General features: G+C 45.1%; 2 protein-coding genes across 3 annotated transcripts in view; one reads left to right on the top strand and one right to left on the bottom strand.

Annotated features, from left to right (window-relative positions):
• The window catches only part of C1QTNF4 (C1q and TNF related 4), a 32,002-nt gene extending 17,798 nt beyond the window's left edge, over positions 1-14,204 (top strand). For both annotated transcript variants that reach the window (XM_090033160.1, XM_090033159.1), the window contains one exon: positions 6,642-14,204. In XM_090033160.1, coding sequence (XP_089889286.1) covers positions 6,644-7,762 — 1,119 coding nt within the window. In that variant the 5' untranslated portion in view covers positions 6,642-6,643 and the 3' untranslated portion in view covers positions 7,763-14,204. The remainder of the gene's footprint in view (positions 1-6,641) is intronic.
• Positions 14,205-14,640: 436 nt separating this feature from the next.
• On the bottom strand, positions 14,641-19,202 carry FAM180B (family with sequence similarity 180 member B). Its single transcript, XM_090033162.1, has 3 exons — positions 19,039-19,202; positions 17,002-17,081; positions 14,641-15,937 (listed from the first exon to the last, which is right to left on the bottom strand). The coding sequence occupies exons 1-3, from the start codon at positions 19,124-19,126 to the stop codon at positions 15,494-15,496; spliced, it is 612 nt and encodes a 203-aa protein (XP_089889288.1). The 5' UTR covers positions 19,127-19,202; the 3' UTR covers positions 14,641-15,493.
• Positions 19,203-25,838: the final 6,636 nt, after the last annotated feature.

The following is a 25,838-nucleotide window of genomic DNA, read 5'->3' as shown; positions in this document are numbered from 1 at the left end:
AAATCACACTGGAGGCTTCTACTAAAATACAGTGGGTGTGTCTATATATGCATTAATGCGCCTTTTCTAATGAGCATTAAATTTAGTGCCTCCAATGTGAGGAACTAAATTAATGCACATTAGGCTGTGCTAATGCGAAGTAGCACATTTGCAAGCTTTTTAGTGACACAGAGTAACGTCACTTTTTTATGTGAGAGTTTAATGCATAGTAAAATAGTCTACTGCACATTAAAATGCACATGTAGACCCACCCAGTATTTCTGTTTCCTTCCAACTGGAGCTGCATTCTGGGAATTCACAGGATTTGTTGCCCCTCCTTGTATCTTACAGCACATCAAAGGCAATTTATTATGCTAACAAGAGTGCAGAAAACTACTTTGCATTTTAGCTCACTTCAGTTTCTGCATTTCACTGAGAGCTGAGAAAGGCAGAAGGTCTCTCTGGTCAGTATTGTCCCAGAGTTCCATAAAACATCCTTCATCAAAAGCAGAGAAAGGCTAGAGCCACAAGTGTGTCCCTTGTCACTGATGATTCTTTAGATAAATTTTGTTTTTAACGATTGCTTCAATTAATTTTTCCTTGATGCTATGAGGATCTATGAGCTTGTGTCATTATCTGATACTATTATTCTGTATCCACTCAATGGAACAGACAGTATATGTTACCAAATCAAAAGAAATGGCTTCCTCACATCCCTGCTAACCACAAGCCAGTCAAGCAACTCATTACACACATTTTTGATGATTCAAATATTTAAGATGCTTGCAGCTGTCTTTAAATATTAGAGTGAAAATACTGTGGTACAATACAGTCAACCAGAAAGTGCTGGGGTCCTCTGATGCAGCTTCCAAGGTCCTAGGATCTTTTAATAACATTTCATTTAACAGCATCAGGAGGTTTTCATTTAAGGGGTGTTTTCTTTGAGTGAGGTCTACAGAATTGAGATCCTGATTAATATTTTTAAAGAATTCCTCAGGTTTTCTAGTGTGATCTAACCTAATAATCTAGAAATAGGGTCACCTTTCTATGGCTGTAAGAGCCTTTTTAATGATATGAATAACACTACAGGGACAAAGCTATGTCTTTTTCCATTTCTGAACTGATACTGCTCCACATAAGAAAAATTGCCCCCCAGCAAGCACCAAGGTCAGGCAAATGATGAACAGTTTTATTCGTTTTATACAGGCTTTAAAATTCCTGTCCTGTTGGGGGGGGGGTCTCTACCATTTTGGTTCCTTCTTTTCAGGTTATTAATGTAATGCTAATACATTAAATTGTATTTGGAAATCATATGATGAATTATGTACTCTGATGTCTGCTTCAAACGTCTTTTCTCCCCTTCTTTCCTATGAGCCTCTATCGCCTGACATGACAGCAAGTGACAACAGCAATAGCTATCTGTTAGAATCATAAAAGTATAGGGTTGGAAGGGACATTAAAGGTCTTCTAGTCCAATCCTCTGCACAAATACAGGATGCAGCATTCCTGTATTATCTCAAACAAATGCGTATTCAGCCTCTTCTTGCAAACCTTCAATGAAGGAGTTTTCACAACTTTCCTGGGCAATAGTGTGAGTAGGGGTGGGCAAGAGGGACATCCACCCTGGGTGCCAAGTTAGGAAGTGTACAAAAATTGCCCCCCACCCCTGTGGAGTCTGCATCCTGGAGGCAAGAGCAGCTCCACAGCTTACCCATGCTGGGAACTCCAAAACATTCCTTGACTGCTGCTGCTGCTGCTTTAAGAGCAACAGCTGGGGTGGGCAAAGTATTTAGCAGCAGCAGCTCAGCCAGGGGCTGTTTCAGAGTTCCTGGCATGGATAAGACGGATGCTCCAGCCCTCATGCTCTCTCAGGTGCCCCTCCACCTTGGAAGTGTGCACCATCCCAGCCCCCACTTTCAGAACCGCACCCCCTCCCCACTCTCCATCAGGGTTGGGTGACAGCTCTACCTGTTACACCACTTTCCTCTGCCCCATTGTTCTGGCAGTAAGGTAGTTTCTTCTGATATTACATCGAAACCTGTTTTGCTGCACTTTAAACCCATTGCTTCAGGTTTGGCCTTCTGCAGCAAAGAGGAATAGTTGATCTCCCTTCTCCTTATAGCAGCCTTTTGAGTCACTGAAAACTACTGTCATGTTCTCCCTTAATCTCCTTTATGCCAAACTACTTCTCTCAACCTTTCCTGGTTCAGCTTGTATTCCAGCCCTTTTATCAGCTTTGCTGCTGGCCTCTATAACCTCTTCAGTTTCTCCACACCTTTCTTAAATTGGGAAGCACAGCTTCTAGAGTTCTGCCTGTGCTCCAGAGCTCTGGGCTCTTACATTGTGGACCCCAGAACTGCATACAAAACACTAGCTAAGCAGAGTGATATTTTCACCTCCTGGTTTTATATACTATACTGTTTGTAATGCGGTCCATAAACCCTTGGGTTTTTTGGTGACAGTGTCACGCTCTTCTGTTGGCTCACTTGAGTCTGTGATCCACCAAAATCCCCAGATCTTTCTCAACAACACTGCTGCCTAGCCAGTCATCCAATTGCATGATTATGCATTCAGTTTTTCTCCATTTTGTGTAGCATCTGACATTTGCCTTGGTTGAATTTCATTGTTTGTCTAGTGCCGGGTTCCAATCTATCCAGACCTTTTGAGATCCTATCCTCCAAAGTGTTTGTAAGCCCTCCCAGTTTTGTTTGTTTGTCTGTATTTGGCTGGCTTTTACCTTGCATTTCCATGGTGATACCACGTATGTGAATGGTAAGGAACAGTAAGGCTGGGGGCTGAGAGTCCTCTAACTGGTGCCCAAATGTAGTGAACATGCTGTAGCAATCAGGCCATTTGGGCCAGGGGACAGTGCAGTGCATGGCTTATACTTGAGACCTGGTTTCCATTCCTGCTCTAGGTCTCTTATTTCAGAACTGACATGAAGCAAACTCAAGCAGAGGTATAACTGGCCCATACAGCATCGTAGGTGGTGGTGGTACACAGTACAGGCCCAGCTGCTGGAGGTTTGCTGCTGCAGAGGGGATGTCACCTCCCCCTTTTTGCCACCAACGTATGCATTGAGTGGCCATTAAAACATTAATTTTTGGCAGCAGTGTGCCTCTGGCCACTGCTTCTACACCATACACCACCACTGCTGCTCTGCCCTCTCTGTTACCAGAGCTGCTGCAGGGAAGGTACAGGGTGTTGTGGTGGGGAGGACTGAGGGAAACAAGAGACCGAGGCTCCCCACGAGGTCCATTCTGGCACCCTTCTTGCCCCCTAGCTTGTTCCCTGCTTGCCTCCCGGTTGGTATGCTACTAAACTCAAGGCTGACATTTCAGTTCCTATTACTTAGCTTTGTACATTAGGTATTGGAAACAAAAACATTATTTCTCTGGCATTTGCAGAAAATCTTTTGAGCACAGTGAAGGAGTTGTGATCATGGGTTTAAATTTAATAAACATCAGAAAAAGTTAACAAAGCATTCTGGGAACCATACCAATAAATCTTACTATGTCAGCATCTGAATTCAGGAAAGGTTGCAGGTTCTTTCTGCTTAATGGTGTACTGTAGTTGCTGGCTGAGAACTTTCTGATAGTGATGAAGTTATTACAGGGATGGTCCGACTTAATTGACCAGGACTAGTGTGATAGAGGGGCTTAGGCACCTCCTAAATAGATTTAAATTATTTGACTGTGGTAACTGGGAGTCAAATTTAAATTATTTGACTGGGAGTTGTGAGAAGAAATTTGAATGTATGGAAATAACATGTCAGGGAAATAACACCATGACAGGAACACAGCAGAATTAACTACTTTATTAAAATCGTTTACCAGTAAGTTATAGGAAAGAGCTGATCAGTAAGGTGAAATCAGGAACTTTGCTCTGCAACTGTAACTGGCTGGTTCTAGCCTTTTCCTAAGTGACCTTATTACAGAGAAATTTAGCTTTTGAATTGAAACACAGCGGTTAGAGGGAATATACGGTCAGAATTGACTGAAGAGTTTAATAAACTGCCAAGTTCCTTTGTGTGTCTTTTGCCAGCAGGGGCCTTGCTGCTGCCTTTTTCTCTGATTCCTAGATATGCTGAGAAAGCCCTGGAGCACAGGCAGCGCTCTAGAAGCAGGTTAAAACAGCAGAGGACAAAAATTCTGTATCCTTTTCTGTCATTCAGGTACAAACCAGGCTGTTGCAATTATCATGGTATTCACTGCAATCACACCATCACAATAAGTACCGTCAGAATAAATCAATATGAATCTAAATCAGTTCCTGCCCAGGGGTGTATCATATAGATGTAATAGCTGTGTAAGGTCTGATGTATGCATGTGCCTTCTGGGCTTGGCTTTCTGAACGTGGGGTTGAAATAGCCAAACCCTGTGCTCTGCTTCAGAGCTGAGTTTCAGCCTTTGCTGAGTGCTCTCATCCCAACTCGGCTGGCTATTTGGCATTTGGTTCTTGGTGGGATGTTAAGAGTCCATTAGTGTTGTTTAAATGCCAGTAGGCTCTGCAGTCAGAGAAAAAGAAATGGTCCTTCACCCTGAGAAGCTCACAAACTAAACGAGAAAGGGAGGGGAAACAGAAACAACATAGAATCAGCGTGCTCCAGGTGGTGATTTGCTATTGCTTAATAGATTGACTTAAAAAATAGATACAGTTGCTTGATGTTTTGTATAGCATGTTACACAAATTATCTCCAGCTGCCCCTCAGAATTGTCATTGGCAGGGTAGGCATAATGGCAGATGTTAGTTGTGAGGAAGGATTTGAACGTGAGTAGCCATGGGAACCAGTTTAGGAAAAACATCCTGTGACGAGAGGTATGGATTAAAATACTGACGTGTTTGTGAGAGAAGGAAGCACGTAGGATCCAGCTTGTTGGAAAAACCATTATGATTCAAATTTAATATTTCTGTCTGTGCTGAAGCTGTGGCAGTATATCAGGCTGAATTCCTATTACGTATCTACTTAAGCTAGTATCTTTTAACAAAATGGAAAGCCACTGCCATCTCACAGTTTGTTCCACCAGGATCCTATCCTCTTTGCTTCATGCCCTGTCTGACCATCACAATTGTTTTCAGATCCCTACCTCCATCGTCTTATCTTCCATAAATCAGGATTTGCCTTCAACAATCCACAGCTGGCTGGAATGCTTGGCTCTCACTCTGCAGTCCTGTGAATTCAGTGTCTGTCACCTGGCAGTAGCCCAGTTTTGGAATGACAGGCAGGGCAGATTGGAGACCAGGCAATTGCCTCCTAGTCTGAGTGATATTTTAATGAGCACAGAAAGGTGACGGAGAGGGGAGCTTCTCACTGGAATGACTGGCAGGCTTGTTCTCAGGCTCAAAGCCCTAATAGATCGTTGTTTGGCCTCACTCCAGCAGAATTGCAGAGCTGGAAAATCCTGTTAGGTCCTAACTTATTCATCCTTCATAGGAGCAAGACAAGTTTTTTCTCTATGGTGTGTCCTCCAGTTTTAAATGGCTCAGTCATGGGCTTCTTCCTCTTCCTTGGTTTTAATTCCACTGTCTTTCTTTCCACGCTTGGAGTTTTCCCTATATTCATTTTACATCTTCCTTTTCTCAATTTATGTTCTCCAACGTTCCTCGCGTTTTGCCTCCCTAAACAATCGCTTCCCCTCCTACTTCACCACATCCTCATACCAATAGGTGACACGTAGGAGGGACACTGGGGAGGGGGGGCACATGCCTCCCCTGAGATTGGCTGTCACTGACTTCTGCGGGCGGTCGCCACTCGCCCCCCGCCTCCCTTGTCACCAATATGGCCAGTGGCTCACCCCACCACCACCACAGCTGTCTGCAGGTGGTCCCCACTTGCCACACCACCATGGTGCCCCCACCCCCAGTCTTGGGAGGCGCCTGTCGTTTATGCTCATACCTGTAGTGAAAAACCTTCAGTCTGCCTAACTGAGTGTACCAACTGCCCTGGCTTACCCCTCCTATTCTTTTTGAAAAAGGCAGTGCAGTATCAGGCAGTGACATCTGCATGGGAACCACTGTCTCTCCCTATTCCTCAGCTGCATTTCAGTAACATAATGCAAAGCTTGTGCAGGGCTGTTTCTTCCTTAGTCCTGTAAACAAAAGCATTACTAAAGGGAACCCTTTCAGAGTCCCAGGAAGCCCTGAGATTTTTGTGGGCAGCACAGCTCCATGTAGATCGGGGCGGGTAAATATTTTGGGCAGAGGGCCACTTTCTAAGTTTTGGCAAGCCATCAAGGGCTGCATGACAGGCAGCCCAGGGCAGATTAATATTAACTTACTGCATTTTTTAGGGGCCCCATGGGTTGGATAGATTGGCCTGGTGGGCTGCATCTGGCCCGCAGGGCACATTTTGCCCACCTCTGATGTAGATGGTCCAGTAAAGGCAGCCGGGGTCTCACAAAAAAAAAAGGGGGGTGGGGGGTGGCTAGGGCTTTGAGTACAAGATAAACAGCTCCAGTTCTCACTAGCGCATCTGTGTAAGGTTATAGGGTATGAACTGAGCCATGGCCCCATGACTCAGTGTTTCTGTCTTCATATACACTGAGCAGAGAAGGGACTCAGGAATTTTTAAAGCCTGACATGAACCAAGACAATTGAGACACCACTTATCACCTGGTATGAGTTAAAAATACATCAGCTAAAATGTGCTGCCTTTTTTTCAGATATGACGATGGCCCTGAAAGCTCAGCTCCTGATTGGTGTCCTCTACTATGTAACCTGTTCCCTTGTGTATGGCTTCCCCACTGACCCTGGGACTGAGTTCCGCTCTGCTTTCTCTGTGGCTAGAACCAGCAGCATGGAAGGGAGCTCTGAGATGGTCATCACCTTTGACAAGGTCTATGTGAACATCGGTAATGACTTTGATCCCAAGACTGGGATGTTCAGGTGTCGAATCCCTGGGGCCTATTACTTCTCCTTCACTGTTGGGAAATACCCCAAGAAAAACTTGTCTGTCATGCTGATGAGAAACAAGAACGAGGTGCAAGTAATTGTGTATGATGAGCATCATCGCAAGGAACGGAAGGTGGCCAGCCAGAGTGCCATGCTGCAATTGGACTATGGTGACACAGTCTGGCTGCGTTTACATGGAGACCCCAAATATGCCCTCTACAGCAATGCAGGCCCATACACAACTTTCAATGGCTATCTCATTTATCCAGACACCTCTTCCTACTTCCGAAACAGTGTAACCTCTCAGGAGCTGGGAGGAGGTGCAGAGCCACTTCATCGTGCCATTCAGCAACTTCCAGGAGAGCAGAATGAAGCCTCAGAAGTACACATGCTGTCTGATGAACCAGCCAGAATACAAGACCCCCGCTCTGCATTTTCTGTTGCCCGCACACAAAGCCTTTTGGGGACAGATGAGAAACAGACCCAGCATGAGCCAATCACATTTGACACAGAGTTTGTGAACATTGGGAGGGATTTCAATTCCTCAAGTGGCATCTTCTTGTGCCGTGTGCCTGGTGCATATTATTTCTCTTTCACCATTGGCAAAATGCCTTTTAAGACCATGTCAGTGAAACTGATGAAGAACCACAATGAAGTTCAGGCTATGATCTATGATGACAACCACTCCAAGAGGCGAGAGATGCAAAGCCAGAGCATCATGCTGCCTCTGCACTATGGAGACACCGTCTGGTTATATAGCCACCAGCATGATGGCTATGGTGCCTACAGCAACCATGGCAAATACATCACTTTCACAGGTTTCCTGATCTATCCAGAGGTTCAGCCAAAGCTGCTTCCTAGTGCCAGTTCAGCCCAGGGGCCCAAAATCTAAATACAGGCATTCAAGGAGCATAAGTGAAACCAAGATACAGTGGACTTGGGTGTGGATCCATGTTGGACATCATCCTGTACATGACAATGTTAACCAGCATGTTAATGTGTGTTTCCTTATGCTGCATGTTTGTGCCATGGCTGCAGGGCCATTGCTTTCTGTTATTCATCCATAGACTGATCTTTACAGAGTGTATGTGTGTGTTCAGTGTTGCTGTTTGATTTATGCATAAAGCATGAAGTAGTTTGGAGACAGGGGGAGGGCAGTGAAATGAAGTGCTACAAGTCAGGGAGCCACTGCAGGAATACTATAAAGATATCCCTGCTCAGAGGGAAAGGATCTGGTAACATTCATTGTATACTGGGGGTGTGGGGACAAATGTAATGGAAATGAACTTAATAAACATGCACAAGAAAAGATGCAGGATATACTGAGACATGGATCTGTTGTTAAATTTGGGATTTATGAGCATGTGGCTGCCTAAGGGACTGACTCAGATTGAGAGAGAGGTGCTGTGACTGTGTGATCTGTTTTATGGGTTGGAGTGTCCAGGGCTCGAATTACACTTTGACTTCTGGGGCGGTCTACAAAAAAAATTGGGCTGCCCATCACAATGGCCTAATAAAATCAGAGCCTCCCCCACGTTATGATTTTCAAAACTTATAGGGGGCTCTCATGTCTTATGGGGGGGTGGGCTCAGCCTCCCCTCCCCAAGCTCCCCTATAATTCAAATCCTGGGAGTGTCACTGAGCTAAGCTGTGTATTTTGCTGTAGATCAGGGAGAATGTGTGTGTGTGTGTGTATGTGTGTTTGTGTGTGTGTGAGAGAGAGAGAGGTGTTGCCAACTCCAACAAGATTTTATTGCAAGTCTCACAATATGTATAGCTTTTCTTAAAGCCCAAGCCACTATCTAAAAACATATCCCTTATTTAATAAGATAACCTAATAAGTTTCTAGCCTTTGCAGTTACAGAGAAAAGCTTAAAAATATGAGGATCAAGCATACCTTAAAGACATAGAAACAAGAAAGCCAGTAAGTCTTCCCCCCCCGTACCATCAATATAGATTTCATAGATTTTCAGGGTCAGAAGGGAAGGCAGCAGATCATGAAGTCCAACCCTCTACTCTAAGCAGGAAAGAGTGCTGGGGTCAGACGACCTCAGCCAGGTGCTTGTCCAGTCTCTTCTTAAAGACCCCCAAGGTAGGGGAGAGCACCACCTCCCTTGAAAGCCCATTCCAGATTCTGGTAACCCTTACCTTGAAGTTCTTCCTAATATCTAATCTAAATCTGCTTTCTGTCAGTTTGTGGCTGTTCTTTCTAGTTATTCTGAGGTGTACCCTGATAAACAGAGTATCTCCTGTTCCTTGCTGTCCCTCCCCACCCCCACCCCTGACAAATTTGTAGATGGCCACCAAATCCCCTCAGCCTTCTCTTATGGAGGCTGAAGAGATCTAGGTCCCTCAACCTATCTCCATAGGACCTATCCTGCAGGCCCCTAATCATGAGTGGCCCTCCTCTGGACCCTCTCAAGGTTATCCACATCCCTCTTGAAGTGCAGCACCCAAAACTGGACGCAGTACTCCAGCTGCGGCCTTACCAGTGCCACATAGAGGGGAAGTATCACCTCCCTAGACCTGTTCATGATGCACCTATTAATGCACGATAGAGCGCGGTTAGCTCTATTGATCATTTTGTCACATTGCCGACTCATGTTCATCTTTGAATTAACTATGACTCTGAGATCCCTTTCTGCTGCTGTGCTGCTTTGAAAGTCCTCCCCAAATCTGTATGTGTTGGTGATTCCTTTTCCCTAGGTCTAGTACTCTGCACTTATCCTTGTTAAACTGCATGCTATTTTGTTCTGCCCACTTTTCCAGCTTGTCCAGATCTACCTGAATCCACTCTCTGCCCTCCAGTTTGTCTGCTTTGCCCCATACTTCAGTGTGATCTGCAGATTTGGACAGTGTGTCCACTACGCCCTTGTCCAAATCACTGATGAAGATGTTGAACAGCTTTGGCCCAAGAATCAAGCTCTGGGGGACTCCACTGCCCACATCCTTCGAGGTCAGTACTGGCCTGTCCACCACCACTCTGGGTGCATTCCATTAGCCAATTTGCCACCCACCTGATTGTGTAATCATCTAAGTCACAATCACTCAGGTTTTTTTTAATGAGAATGGGATGTGACACCATATCAAAGGCTTTTTTAAAATCCAAGTATATGATGTCCACCTCGACCCCTGAGGTTAAGCAGTTTGTGACCTGGTTGTAAAAAGAAACAAGGTTTGTCAGGCAGGATCTACCTGCTATGAATCCATGCTGGTTGCCCTTCATTACTTTTCCTGCTGGACTCACACAAATGTATTCCTTAATAATTTTTCAAAGGTTTTCCCAAAAATAGAGGTGAGATTAACTGTTCCATAGTTACGTGGATTCTCCTTCTTCCCCTTTTTGAAAATAGGGACCACATTGGCTCTCTTCCAGTCCCCTGGGACCTACCCTGAGCGCCATGAGTGCTCAAATGGTTGTCAGGGGTTCTGCTATGACACTGGACAATTCCTTCAGCACCCCTTCCAAGTGCCCCTTCACTAGGCTGACACTAACCATTGGTGTTCTGGTGCCTGTCTGTAGTCCATTTTGTCTTTACCCTCGTTCAGGAATACTGATGGAAAAACTCATTGAAGAGCTCAGCTTTGTCCCTCCTGCCTGTGACTAATTGCCCTAGCCTGTCCTGTAGAGGTCCTATGTTATCCTGTGCCCTCTTTTTGCTCCCTACATACCTGCAAAAGGATGTTTTGTTGTCCTTAATCTTTGTTGCTGTCCTGAGTTCCATTGCTGCTTTGGCTCTTCTTACTAGCTCCTTGCAAGTATGAGGCAGATAGATATATTCCTCCTTGGTGGCTACCCCCTGCTTCCACAGTCTGTGCCTCTTTTTATCATCCTTAGGCTATCCTGGATTTCCCTGTTTAGCCAAAAGGCTTTCCTGGCCCTAATAGGGGTTTCCTGGGGACTTCCTGGCCTTTATGTGCAATGGGATTGTCTCCTTTTGTGCCTGAAGGATCATTTCTTTGAGGAACAACCACCCTTCCTGGACTCCCATCTCATCAAGGCTCTTGTCCTTCAGTGCCTCACTTACTAACCTCCTGAACTCATTGAAGTTAGCCTTTTTGAAGACCAGCACTTCTGCCCTACTTGTTATCTTTCCTACCTTTCGACGGATAGTGACACCAGTTGCTGGAATTCACTATCTCCTTGATTACCCTGTATCTGAAGATCTCCCACCAGGTCGTCCCCTGTAGCAAACACCAAATCCAGTAAGGCATTTCCCCTAGTGGGAGCATATACTTCCTGCGTTAGGTAAAGTTCCTCAGAGTCATAGTTAATTCAAAGATGAACCTACACGAATGGTCGGATCTAGCTGACTGCACCTCCCAGCAGATGTCAAGGCAGTTAAAGTCACCCATGACAACCATATCCCTTGAGTGTACTGCCTCTGAGAGCTGCCTTGAGATTAGCAGATTTTTTAAAAATAATCATGTCTTTTTGGGACCACAGACATGATTTTTGAACAATACTCTCTATTTGTCTGGCTGTTTGATAGTGATAATGATTGCATTAAACTCTCTCGCCAAGATAGGCACCTTAAACATAATGGTATGCTTAGAGTACATAACACAATCCTGTGTTTCCTTATTGTTTCACCTAACCCTAACTTAGAGGGACCCTGCATACTTCTAAAGTGCGAAGTGATTTCAGAATCCATGTTCCCATCCTCTGTGCTTTCCTATCACTTGGTATCCCTGTGAACTCTGGTGGTAATAAGGTCACTAAGGGCTGTGGACAATGATAGCACAGTAATCAAAGTTGGATGGTTGGAACCCAACTCAGTTAGAACAGTGGAAGCCAGGGGGACTTCTTAGAGCTGTGGGATAAATGTATCAGGCTGTCTCATTCAAATCTGGTTTAGCTCCCAAATTAAATAATGGTTTAGGTCTTAATCTAAACTTGGGTGGAACTTGATAATGGCACTTTGGCTTATTTCAGCCTTTGTTCAACTTTAGCTAACTGCCCTGAAAGCCCTAACCCTACATAGTATATCTATCATATGACAAATCTCATGCCCTCCAAGGATACTTTATAATCAAGACAATTCGCCCACTCATAAAAACCCCATCCTAATCTTGTTTTTCATTTCTAGTTCTCTTCCTCAAACTACACATATTTGGATGACCCATGTACAAACTTTATAACTACAACTGAGTGACTACAGCTCTGCAGAAAAGGATCTGGGGGTTACAGTGGACACTAAGCTGAATATGAGCCAACAGCGTGCCCTTGTTGTGAAAAAGGCTAATGGCATATGTGGGGGAGGAAGGGAGCAGGTGGCCCCCGAAACCCCACGCCCCGTCGCTAAACAGCCCGTGTTACACCCCTTGGCACAAATTGCCAGGGCGGGAACACTCACCGTCCACAGGTGTGTCCGGAAGAAAGGCCCTGAGGCATTTCCGTCCACTATAAAAGAGACGTCGAAGGCGGCTGGAGAGGAGGAACTGGAAGCAAGCAGTGGCGGTGCGGATGTCGGCTGGAGCACCCGGGCGCGGACAAAGGTAGCCCGCAGGCACAGGAGGACCTTCTGGGGTAAGGGCAAACCCCAATGAGACCTGGGATCCGGGAAGGAACTGCCCCAGCGCAGACACTGACAGTTCTGGGCCAGTGAGCCCGGCTCGGCTCAGCAGGAGCCAGCGAGCCGTATTCCTTCTAATAGGGGGGCACTCGCAGCAGGGAAGGTGCCGCCGCTGCGACGGAGAGGGGCCAGTGGACCCCGCAAGCCCTGGAGCAAGTTGATTACTTAAACAGAAGCCCGAGGAGGGGTGTTAGCCACACAGCGGACAGGGAAAGACTGGGGAGGCCCGCAAAAAGGTCCAGGCGGCCTCCAGGCTCTGGGGAATCCCTGGCTGTTAGCATTGAGTTGTTTTTGCCTGCTTTGATTTATGGATCCCGGGCACGATATCCTGACAAGGAGGCTGAGCAGACTGTTGCTCAACCCCATGGAGGTACGGGCAAGGGTGTAGGGGCGGAGAAGCCCTCGACAACGTGGGACCCCTAGGACCCAGGAGTCTCATCTGTGGACTGGCACGCACCGGATTATCAACACTGAACCAGGAGGTCATCAAAGTCGTGGCAGGCGGTCCGGAGGCGTCCAGCCTGCAGAGGAGCGGCTCCGGGTAAAGTACCCTGAGGACGGTCCCCAAATCAGGGGGGTGGAGACTGCGGCGAGTAGCAGCAGCATCGGACTCACCCCCTGACAGCATACTAGGCTACATTAGTAGGAATGTTACCAGCATATCAAGGGAAGTGATTATTCCCCTCTATTCAGCACTGGTGAGGCCACATTTGGAGTACTGTATTCAGTTTTGGACCCCCCACTACAGAAAGGATGTGCACAAATTGGAGAGAGTCCAACAGAGGGAAATTAAAATGATTCAGGGCTGGGGCACATGACCTATGAGGAGAGGCTGAGGGAACTGGGCTTATTTAGTCTGGAGAAGAGAAGACTGAGAGGGGATTTAATAGTAGTCCTCAACTACCTGAAGGGTGGTTACAGAGATAATGTAGCTAGACTGTTCTCAGTGGTGAGAGATAACAGAATGAGGAGCAACAGTCTCAAGTTGCAGCAAGGAATGTTTAGATTAAATATTAGGAAAAACTTTCTCACAAGGAGGGTAGTAAAACACTGGAACAGGCTACCTAAAGAGGTTGTGGAATCTCCATCCTTACAGATTTTTAAGACCAGGCTAGACAAAGCCTTGGCTGGGATGATGTAGTTGGGGATGGTCCTGCTTTGGGCAGGGGGTTTGACTAGATGACCTCCTGAGGTCCCTTTCACTTCTAATTTTCTATGATTCTATGACTGTTCAGGTAAATGGTATAGGCTGTGGATAGAGAGCGTACCAAAAGGATTATTGTTTGGGATAGCATATTTATATTTTATACCATCTATCTGGGAATTGGAATGTATGTACAAACCTAGTCACAATTTCTACATTCTTTGCAAGATCTATGCTTTAAAAATGTGCAAACCCCACACTCTCCAATACCCTTGACTTCTAAAATCATTCTCTGTGGCTCAAAGACTATATCTTGCCTCTGGGCTTCCCATACATGTCTCACTGCTTCTCATCTCTCTCTCTCTCAGGGTAGTGGGATTGAGAAAAATAAACTAGGTCAAAAGTTAGTAGTCCTGTTTTGAATGTCACAGTTTTATGCATGTGTTATTGAATGTAGCTCCATCTTTAATCTTGTAAAGTTGAAAATATACTGAGCCCTAAGGAATTTATTACCCTCACTCTAATGAGGAGTTGGAGAGGTTCATGGTTAGTGTAGCTAGCAGGAAGCACATCGGAAACTAGGAAATCAATATCAATTAAAATCATTTCTGCTAATTGAGATTAGGTTATTAGTTCCATGTTGCAGTGAGCATGACAGGAAGCTTAACTGTATCCTTGATTATAAGAATTATGATGGAACACATATTATATTTATTTGATCTGTAAAGTGCCAGGTGTAAAAGGCACTGCATAAAAGAAGTAAAATCTGCTGAAGAAAAAAATTGTTTCTTGTTCTCAGGAGTTTAAGATGTGATGCCAGTAGGTATCATCCTAAACAAATGCAAAATATAGAAAGATTTATATAAGTGTGTATACTGGAGACATCATAAAATAAGTATATATTCAGGAGTTTTTGAAGAAGGAGTTGGATGTACATCTGTCATCCCATGACAGGCATTTGACATGGGATGATAGATAATATTGGATCAGAAATTATTTGACTCATCACTGGAGTTTAGCCTGTGGAAGAAATCAAACTTCGCGTTGTGGTTGAATCCGAACTGACAGAGCCAGGTTTTCTTTATTTAGGGCTATACTGTGATCACAGGGAGGATTTCATACAGCAAGGGGAATCACCCACTTGTCTGTTTCAAAGGAATCTTCCTCCTCTCTAAGTTTTCAAGCATTTTTATGCTTAAGACAGATAAAGAGAGAAAAAAAATACAACCTTGGAGAAACTAAAACAAGTTTGCTTAATTGGACATCTGTACACAGGGTAATAAGACATGCAGGATTTCTTATCTCAAAACATGTAACTGAAATAAGCAGTATCAGCACTTCTGGTCTCTGTCTGTTTTTTCTAGTTAGGTAGGCCTGAAGCTTGACTAAATTTACTCCAACAAGCCCTAGTGAAACACAGCAGCTGTATGAACAACATAGCTAAGGCACATGGTGGGCTATTGCACAAAGAGAAAATATTGTAGCCAATTGAAACTACAGGAAGAATTTAGAGACAAAATGGAATTATCCAACATGGAATTCAGCCAGCACACCTGAACTAACACCCTGGAAAAGGTGCCAGGGCATCTGTCATGACTATCAGTGATCAAGGCATATAACATTGGGAAGATATCACCACCTGCAGTAGTAGTATCTAATACCAAAGCTCAGATGGCTAAATTCACCTTAGAGGAGTATTCATTATGGAGTTCCTAGGGAGAGATCCATCACCTTGTTTCATATTTAAAGATGGAAAAATAGCTGACTGATAAGCTGCTAGGAAGTTTTCAGTATGATACAGAAAGCAAAACAGGAAGACACACTGTTTTGGATGATATTGGATGGCAGGCAGCACTCTCAATAATCCAAACACAAAACTTGACTTTCCTCTGTATCATTTTCCTTACTCAAGGTTTCTCTTGGTCATGGCAAGGTGAGAATGATAGGACTTTTTCAGTGAGGTTAAATAGAAGGGTTTCTCTTTCCAGGGCCAAGAAGCCAGGACGGTAGAATCTGCAGGGCAAAACCCCTTGCAGAGATCACGGAAGATTTCATCAATCAGCTGAGAAAAGAAAGTGATCCAAAGATTCTTGTCTAGGCCCTGAATGGAGCGAATCTGATAAGCACAATAGACGCTTGTGAAGAGGAGATGGTCAAACTCTGCTAAAGTGAGGGGGGCCTCAGCCAGTGAAAAATGTCTCAGTTGCTGTTCAATCCTTGCTGGTGTCTTGGGAACTTGGCGCTGGAAAATCTGGATCAGTCGCTTTGCTGGGCGCAGAGAAGCCAGCTCCTCATCCTGGACCCAGACTGTCTCATTGGCTTCAATCTCCAGCCCTGCCCAGAGCAACTAGAAGAGAATGGCATCATGAAAACAGGAAGTCCAGGACAAACAACAGGCCCTTAGCAGAAGTTCTGCTACAGGGATTATGAGGTGACTCCTGATACTAGCAGTGCTAGGCTTGCACAGAGTGGGTGGGACTGAAAGCTTCCCGAGCAATGGAATTTGCAAACACAATTGTTAAAAGTAAAGCCAGGTATGTTGGAACAAGCCAGTAGGTTTTTGGTTCTCACTCCTGCCTGCCTGCCTCCCTCCTGCATTTTCCCTGTCCCTCCATGACCCCTACCAACTTCCTCCCACCCAGACCCTTCTCCCATAATTCTTCTCCCTGCCAAGGTGCTCAAACCCCATCCCCATTCCCTTTTAGCCCAGTGCATTCCCATCATGGCTTCTACACAATCCTGTGTCCCTCCCCAACTCCCCCTCTTATGCAGAGGAGTGGAAGCCAAGGTCATGGGCTAGGAGTGGTAATGCTACTGCTACTAGGATTGGGAGCAGCTTGGAAACAACCCCTATAATTCTGGAGGCACCACAATACCTGGTGAGTCCATGGCCCCTCTGGCCTCTTCTTGTGTCTCCCACTGGGCCTCTTCTGCCCTCCTTGCCCCCTGAAGCTCCTGTCTCCATTCCTTTGGTGCATCCCTCTTCTCTCTGCCCCGAAGCATCCCTCTCATATCCCATGCACTTCTGCACAGCTCAGATTTATTCTGCTTACCCCATAAACAGAGTGAAAGTATCTTTTACTGAAGCAAAAGTTAACCACTTAATGAGGTGGGAGAAGTGGAAGACTTGTCCCCAACAGGCAGGTTATCCAACTCTAAAGTTTTTTGCATCTTCCTCAGAGATGGGATCTTCCTTAGGCTAGTTTATCCTCACGGGTCTGATTGAGCATGGCAATGACTGTGCTGAGACAGCACTAGGGCATTTTGCCAAGACCCCTCAATGTGAAAGCGTGAGAACGAGATAAATATTTGGGATTTTTTTTGGTTGGCAGGTTTCCTCCACCCCCCATGTGCACACAGACACTTGCACTCTTTCATTCTTTCCCACAGGTCCCTGAATACCCAAATGACCTCTAGCATGATGTGTGCATCCTCCAGCTTGTTATGAAACTTGTTCACGTCAGCTTGGTCCTTACTGTGAAGTTGTTCATCTGGAAAATATTAAACAGCCACAGAGTTTGAGAGAGCAACATTTTGGCCCATCTTCCATCTTCTCTCTTATGTCTGTCTGTCTTTGATATTTCTGAGGTGTTTATACCCAAGCACCAAATAAAGGAACAGAGATTCTAACCACTGGATTTTGGAGAGCAGAATGGGATTTATCCAAGAGGTAAAACAGGCTCAAGGAAGTGAACAAAGAGTTTCAGAATGGTGATCCTGTGCTTTCCAGAGGGTCTGATTCTGTAGCTGGCTCTGTGGGAGAAAAAGCATCTGCTTTGATATACCTGTGAGGAAACCTTTCACGTGGAGAATTATAGCAGTCCCATTTTGACTGGGTAGGATCCTAAACCCACCAGTTTTGCAGTTGCTTTTCTATTTCCGCCTAGTGTCAGACATAGATATTGTTCAATTAAGTCATTCACTATTGGAGCACCAGGAGTGGATGTCACTGCTCAAAGTAGCTACAGATGCCCATGTGAGAGTTTCTAGCTACTGAAAAATAGCATCTAGTGTTCTTTCTCTTTTGGCTTGTGTGTTAATAAATCAAGCTGCCTTTCTACTTCTTTTCAAACTAACTCCTCCATGCCACAAAGGAATAAGTAGAAGCAGGTTGCAATGGGCGAGCCAGCGCTGGAGAACAACCAGCATGAAACACAGACTCTGTGTGGAAGGAGGCAATGCTGACAGCAGTGAAGAGATGGGTAGGGAATGGGAGACTCCCTTGTCTTTGTATGGGATAGAGAAACATGTCCTGGTCTACTTGTCGGGGAACTAGGAGGCAAAAGTTATGCTGTGTAAACTAGAAGTAGGTATTCAGCATATGTCTTTGGTACCTCAGAAGTTAAAATTATCAGGTGCAGAAATAGACAGAAACTTAATTGAATTAATTGTTTGTGTAGTTGCTGCTACCAAAACCAGCTTCCAACTTTCCGTTCTGGAGTAAAGCTCCCCAAGAGACTGCTGAGAGCCATTTGAAGAAATAAGTGCTCTCCCTTCATTTCACAACACAGCTGCAGGCTCCCTGATCAAAGCCAGATGTGCGTTTGGAATGTGAGCTGGGATTCTAGCTGCTGTTTCCCTTCTCCTCCATGCACTGCCTAGTGGGACTTATAGCTCAGGTACACATACCGCATCCTCTGAAAGCTGTTTGCTGGCCTTCCTCCTCCCTCAGTCCCCCTGCCAGCTCCCACCCCATACCCATCTGATTCTCATGTCACCTTCTGCCTGTAGTTAAGATCAAAGTTATCACTATTAGGAGATATGCAGGAGCAAGGGTTCAGTGAACCCACTGAATAACCACCAAACTGCTCTAATGTTTTAAAAACCTGTTGCAGCATTAGTGTAGCAGGTAGAATAAAACGTAAGTTAAGCACAATAAAATGTAATGAGAAATGTATGAAAATAATCTGCTCAACGTCCTTCTGGAACAGCAACTTTTTCACAGGGGATCCCCAAGGAGCTTTCCCATTCAGCAACCTTATTATCACAGCACCTGGAAATTCCCTATACAGTACTGAAAAAAACGTGATCTTCATCAGCAGCCCAAGACCTTTCCTGTGCCACTAAGTCATGGCAGGTCAGTTGGTCTCATGCAAGCAGGCAACTGGGTGTCTCACGTTGGGGTCAGTCAGGTATTTCATCAGAGACAATTCAATAGGTGACCATCTGTAAGGTGTTAACTAATACTGTAAGGGGAGCAAAGGCATTGGGGTGGAGACAAATAAGCAGCATTTGTCATGAATAAGGCATCCTTAAGTCAGTTGGAAACAAACTTTGCCATCAACCATCCCTCACTTTAAACACAGCTCACCCTAGAGCAAAGTTAATTTTCTGTCAACCAGACAATTGTTTTTGTCAGTACAACAAACCTCCTCCTGGCTTCTGTGGAGAATCAGGTGAAACCCAGCGCCAATTAAATTGCTCAACATTTGCAGTTGCATTTCCTACCTGTCAGCCTCTGGGATCCAGCAGGCGTGTAGAAGGCCAAAGCTGTCCACAGCCAGACTTTGAGCTGCACCTGAATCATGAGGGCCATGCAGGTCAGGGTCCCCACCCCTTCAGTAGTCAAACGTCTTAGGTGAAGTAAAAGCTGTTTGCTGTGGCGTTTCCACTTGCTTCCTCTGATCCCAGCAGTCTGCTGGAACAGATTCCCTTTTTCTCTAATTCCAGTCCTGGGATGGGCTGACTGTTGATTTGCTGTTCCCAAAAAGTATTTTTCATCACATTCTAAACATTTAAAGTCTGTTTCTAGATTTTTGGCAGAATTTTTAAGCCTTTCCCCCCAAAATTCTGATTTTACCACCAAAATAATTTTATAGGGAGGTCCTAATTGCACAGGATTTTCACAGTTAACATATGTAACAAACGTAAATTTAATTTAATACTCCTGAAAAGTGGGTGGAAGCTTTCCACCCCCCTCCTCCAAGCATTTCTCTTCAGCTCCTTGGCTTCCTTTGAAACTTTCCTTTTTAATTTTCTTTCTTATTGAGGTTTGAAATTTGAGAACAATTCAGAAATGTCACAGAAAGATGGGGCTGGCAGCAGGCTCTATAGGATGATGAGAACAGCCAAGATATACAGGTGGGCAAAGGAAATGTCACTCATCCAGTTCTAGAAAACCTCCTGGAGGGAGACCTCAGTATAATGGCCTGATAAATGATAAAGACCCAAGCCAATCAATATTTGGCAGCTCACTGCCCTGGTGTGTGTTCTCTACATCACAATGAGCAAACGGGTATACAGTTGTACATATTAACCCTATCCAACTCTGTCCCCTGTTCTAACCTTATCTCTCCACCTCCATGCACCTGTTAGTTCAGACTCCCCACCTAAACTATTTAAGACAGGAACTCTCTTTGTTTTGCATTTCTACAATGGAGTGGAATGAAATCTTGGACTACAACCAAGCCTCCAAAGCACTGTGGTAATTCAAATATAAATTATTAACAGTAATACAGTCCCTTCCAGGCTGAGTCCTGGGAATAGAAACTCTCTGGCAGGTTTGGAAAATGAGTTAGAACTGACAAACACTCCTTCCCCAACAAGTACAGAGGATGCCACTCAACTGTAGGTGCTGTCACCAGGACTCAGGTACAGCATTGTAACCTGGCTCAGCAATGGTGTTACAAGTGGTTGTACTTGGCTCTCTGCATATAGTGCAGGGCTATATGGAGCTGCAAGGCCCTAAGACTGACACTGGGAAGGAATATGGTCCCATTAATTTCAGAGGTGGACACCATATAATAGAAGAATTGGTGATCCACAAACAATCCAGTGACTTAGCAATCAGAAAGCACAGAATCTCTCTTGAGGAATCTATTCCTGCCTACATTTTGGCTATAAAAGAAGGCTGTTTTTCTACAACAGACCAGGCTTTAAGGTCAGGCTCCCTTTCCTTTTTTGCTTCAGCTCCAGTATCTTTTTGTTACAGCCTTTCATCTAGAACAGGAAAGCTCTGTGCCCATGCTTTTGGACATATGAACAACATTGTAAGAGAGTGGTAGTTTCATGGACACTTCCCCTTCTCTCAACACACTCCAAAATTGCTGGTGTGGCCAATTACTGTTAGGAAAATATTTAGCAGTGGAGACAAAAAATTCAACACCATGTGATGACATAAGCACCATTAAATGTTCCACACACATCTGGCTGAGACCCATCAGGGAGAAAGGGAAGCATATTTTAGTCACAGTGGGTGTGTCTACATGTGAATTTACATGGGCCTAAACTTAATGTGCCTTAGCCTAAGGCTCATTCAAATGATTTAGGCGTGTGTTTACATGTGCATGCCTTAAGATGCCTTGATGCCGCTCATTAGGTGAATGTGTGGACAGCCATACACAGCAGCACCAGGGCCATGCTGGGGAAGTGGCCAGGGGCATTGTGAACAATGAGCACATTCCTGGCCAGGGAGTGGAGGAAGGTGCAGGGTGCACCCAGGAGCCACAAGTTCTGTCAGCAGCACGTGTGGAGCTGAGGCCACTGAACTGCAGCCAGAGGTGGCTTGGCTCCAAGTTAACAGATGGCATGCTCAAGGCCCTAGGCTGTGTCTAGCAACTTGAAACAGCTGCATCTAGTGCTGGGCCTGGCCATGGGGTATTGAGCCACCCACTGGCACCTCAAAGCCTGCAGCACCATAGCTGGGCCAAGGCCAAGGTAGTGGGAGCCCCCAGTCCCCCCAGACATGATTGGCCTGGCCCCAGCCCTGGCTCTAACTCCCTTCCCGTGTTCCTGCCTTCCCAGTGTTGGTCAACAGTGGGGGTGGAGCCAATCTTATGGTGCCCTGAGCTGCTGCCAAGCGTCACCAAGAAGTGGCAGGTGCTGTTCTTCAAGGTGCAGACACTGCAGCTCTGGCAGCACCGATACTTGTTGATATGTCAACTGATTTCATAGACATTAGGGCTGGAAGGGGCCTCACAAGATCATAGGGTCCAGCCCCTTGCCCAAGGGGCAGGAAGTCAGGGTCAAAGGATCGCAGCAAGACAGGCATCCAAATGTTTCTTAAAAGAATCCAGAGTAAGTGCTTACACCACCTCTGAAGGAAGTCTATTCTAGGCCTTGGGGGCTTGAACAGTAAAGAAATTTGTCCTTATGGTCTTGGAGGAGTTTGTGACCATTGAACCTTGTCATCCCCTGGGGTGCTCTAGTGAACAGGTGTTCCTCCAGATCCTGATGCACACCCCTTAAGTACTTATAGGCTGCCATCAAGTCACCCCTGAACTTTCGCTTCTCCAGGCTGAGGAGTCCCATGGCTCTCAGCCTCTCCTCATAGAGCCTGTTCTCTTGCCCTCTGATCATGCATATGGCTGTCCTCTGGACTCTCTCAAGCTTCTCCACGTCCTTTTTAAATTGCAGAGCCCAGAATTGGGTTCAGTACTCCAGCTGCAGCTTCACCAAGGCCAAGTACAATGAGAGGATGACATCCTGGGACTTGCTCGAGAAGCATCGATGGATGCAAGCCAGAGTTTTGTTCGCTTTACTGGCTGCAGTATCACATTGGAGACTCATGTTCATTTGGTGGTCAATCATGTCCCCCAAGTCTCGTTTGGCCGTGGTGCAAGCAAGTGTAGTACTGCTGAGCCTATAAGTGTGATGCAGGTTCCCCACCCCCGAGGTGGAGCACCTTGCATTTCTCCATATTCAGTGCCATCAGGTATTCATCCGCCCACCTTGCAAGCCTATCGAGTTCAGCCTGGATAACCAGCCTATCCTCAATCATGGATGCCATTCCCCAAAATCTGGTGTCATCAGTGAACTTAGCCAGTCCAATTCTGACACCAGAATCCAGATTGTTTATAAAGATGTTAAAGAGTACAGGTCCGAGAACAGTGTTGGGGGATACCACTGGTCACTGAGTGCCACGTTGATTCACTTCGGTCAACTACCACCCTCTAGGTCCGACCTTGGAGCTAGTTCCCCAGGCATCAGACTGTAGTGTAGCTGAGGCTGCAGTTAGCCAATTTTTCCATGAGGACATCATGGGACACCAGATCAAAGGCTTTTTTAAAGTCCAGATATATGGTATCAACCTCTTCCCCTTTGTCCAGGTGATATGTCACCTGGTCATAGAAGGAAATGAGATTGGTCAGGCAAGATCTACTTGTAACAAACCCATGCTGGGTGTTCCTTAGAATGTTGCCTTCAGCTAGCCTATCAAGAATGGTTTCTTTGATAATTTTTTCCAAGATCATTCCAGGGATTGGGGTCAAACTGATTGGCTTGTAGTTCTCTGGGTCTTCCTTCCTCCCTTTCTTGAAGATAGGCACCATATTGGCTCTCTTCCAATCTTCAGGTACTTTGCCCAAGCACCGTGAGCTCTCGAATATCCTTGCCAGTGGCCGCACTATGATGCCTGCCAGTTCCTTAAGCACTCTTGGGTGCAATCTGTCCGGACCAGCTGATTTGTGGGTGTCCAGCCTCTCAAGGTGTTCCTTCACTAGGTTGACACCAATGATGGGTGTATATTCACCCTCACCCTGGCCATCCTGCATCATGTTAGGCAGTGCGGTCCCTTTGGGCTGATAAAAAAACCAATGCAAAGTAATCATTAAGCAGGTTGGCGTTTTTTCTGGATGTTGGTTGTCAACTGTCCCATTTGGTTTAGCAGGGGACCAGTGTTACCTTTGTTTTTCTTGATACCCCACATATCTGAAGAAGGACTTTTTATTGTTCTTGATTTGTGTAGCTAGTTGGAGTTCAGTTACAGCCTTGGCTTTCCTGGTTCGCTCCCTACAGGTGCAGACCAGTGCAGAATACTCCTCCTTAGCAATGCTTCCCATTTTCCATCCTTTAGAAGCTTCTCTTTTTAGATGTAAGAGGTCCACAAGTTCCCTGTTGAGCCAAGGCGATTGCTGTGCCCTTTTACTACTTTTCCTATGGGTTGGGATGGACATCCCTGGTGCTTCTAGGATCACTCCCTTAAGGAGCAACCATTCATCATTAACTCCCCTCCCTGTCAAGTCATGGCCTCTCAGGGTCTTGACAACAAACCTCCTGAGCTTATCAAAGTCAGCTCTCCTGAAGTTGAGGACTTGTACACTGCTGACTGACTTGCCAGCTTTGCTATGAATAGTGAAGGTGATCAGCTCATGATCACTGTCTCCTAGCTTCCCTTTGATTCTTAGGTCACTGACTTGGTTCTAAGTTGGTTGACACACCGATAGGTGCCACTGCTGCTGCCAGAACCACTGCTCCAGATCCAGCGTCTGCGCCTTGGAGAACAGCACCTGCCGCTTCTTCTTGTTGGCAGTGGGGGGCCCCATGGACTCAGCTCTGGCCTACTCAGTCATCATAGACAGTGTTAAGGTGCCTAAAGGCTTCTACACATCCCTTAAGGTGCCTTAAGTAGTCAAGCCCAAATTTGATTCCTGCTTTATGCAGGAATCAAATTTCAAATGATTAGCCTAACATCGCCATTTTTAAGGCATATTAAGGGTGCTCATGTGTAGACTCATGCCCTTAACGTACCTTAAAAAAGGCTAAAGCACCTTAAATTGACACACGTAGATGCACCCAGTTCATAGCTTTTGTTAATTTCTACATGGAAGACCACGTGAATCAACAGCAGCATCTAACTGCTTCTTTTCCATGTGTCTGTAAGCTAAAGTTCCCCAAATCACTGCTCTAGGCCTTGAGCAGTGAGCTTTTTTGCACTAGATTTCAAAGCAATAGCAACCCCCAGAGAAAGTAATTCAAGCTCAGCTGCTGAGGAAAATTGTCTTCATTCTCCAGCGGGACTTTTCAGAGCCCATTAGACACCGCTTTGAGAACACACAAGGCCTAAACAGAGCTTTGTGCTTATACTCTCCAGTAGACAAAAAAATACATTTTTCACATAGCTTCAGTATTTCAAGACAAAACAAATGTTTCCCGTTGCTCCTCATCACCTCAGGAGAGCATTGAAGCAACCCCAATAGGATCATAGTTCCTTCTCATTACCATAACACTCTGAATCTTCCAGTCACGTCTACATGTTAGCTGCCTTTCTTAAGCAGCCTTAGGTGATGCTCTGTAGTATCCCAGGATAGTGTGAGTAGGTAAATAGGCTACAGCTGACAGCCACTTTCTACAGTTGTAAACCCTTAACTTTCTGTTACCAGAAGCAATTTGGCTTCAGTCACAAACTGGGTTTCCTTAAAAAATACTCTAGTGTAGTCAAGAGCTCCTCCATGAGCCAAGTGCTTTACTTGCATTAGGAGAGCAACATGGATTCTCCTACCATCCTTCTGTAGCATTTTTAACATTGTGCATTACCTTGGTGGGGCACTGGGCCTTTCACTTTTTTTTTTTAACTTTGTATACAATCACACTATAATATTCTAAGCAATTTTTGGAAGTTGTAGTAGAGAAGAGAGCAGTTTATAAAACCAGTGTCTATAATTACACTTCCAAAAACTTTTCCCTCTTGTGCAATAGATAACGACTATAGAAAGAGCTTATTTATCCCTGGTACTCTCACAATGCAAAAGTGGTAGCTGTGGACCCTGTTTCATGCATCACTTTCTATTAGTTACAAGCATTGGTTCCATGTTATTGACCCAGATGGTGTTGTGTATAGAGTCAGAATGAAGCTGAATACAAATTAGAACAATTGTTGATTCCTGTCCATACAGCTCTTCATGTTGTGGGGATGAGAAATGGTAACTTTTTGATAGTATGAAAGGAAACACAAATTAGATTCTCCCAGTTAATGTTTTACCCCTGCATTCTCCCCGTTAATGTTTTACCCCTGCACTTTATAATCTCCTTGTAGTCATTTTTATGTACTAGATATACAACTTAACTGCTGATTTTCTTCATTATCCACTTCTACCCCCCTACTTGGTTGTTTAAAGTAGGAACTTCTACCCTCCACCCCATTTATGAATTATTGTTCTTGTTTGTGATTTTTATTAGTTAAAATGTTAACAACCCCACTGTGATGACTAAGCAAGTCTGTATATACAGACTATGAGTTCTGGTCAGCTTTATGGAAGTTTCTGTATCTAATACTATCTCTTATTTGGGCTGCAATTATTAAACTTTGATGACTGCCAATTTGAACAGAAGCACCTCAGGACACTGTGTTGCCTGAACTTGAAATGAAGTTTTCTCCAAATGTCTGCAAAGAACAGAGTTTTAGACCCAAAACACAGCAGCCTGATGATGACCCAGCAGAGAAAGTTTTACTAGGATTTTAACATAACCTCCAGCTGCTTTTCAACCAACTGGAAAGCATTTTCCTTTCAGGAGTCTATAGCAGACAAGAG

This window comes from Crocodylus siamensis, chromosome 2 (genome assembly GCF_052110815.1).
Source record: "Crocodylus siamensis isolate JL-2025a chromosome 2, ASM5211081v1, whole genome shotgun sequence".
Taxonomy (NCBI): domain Eukaryota; kingdom Metazoa; phylum Chordata; order Crocodylia; family Crocodylidae; genus Crocodylus; species Crocodylus siamensis.
Note: the sequence above shows the minus strand (reverse complement) of the source record. Positions and strands in the feature narration are given on the sequence as shown.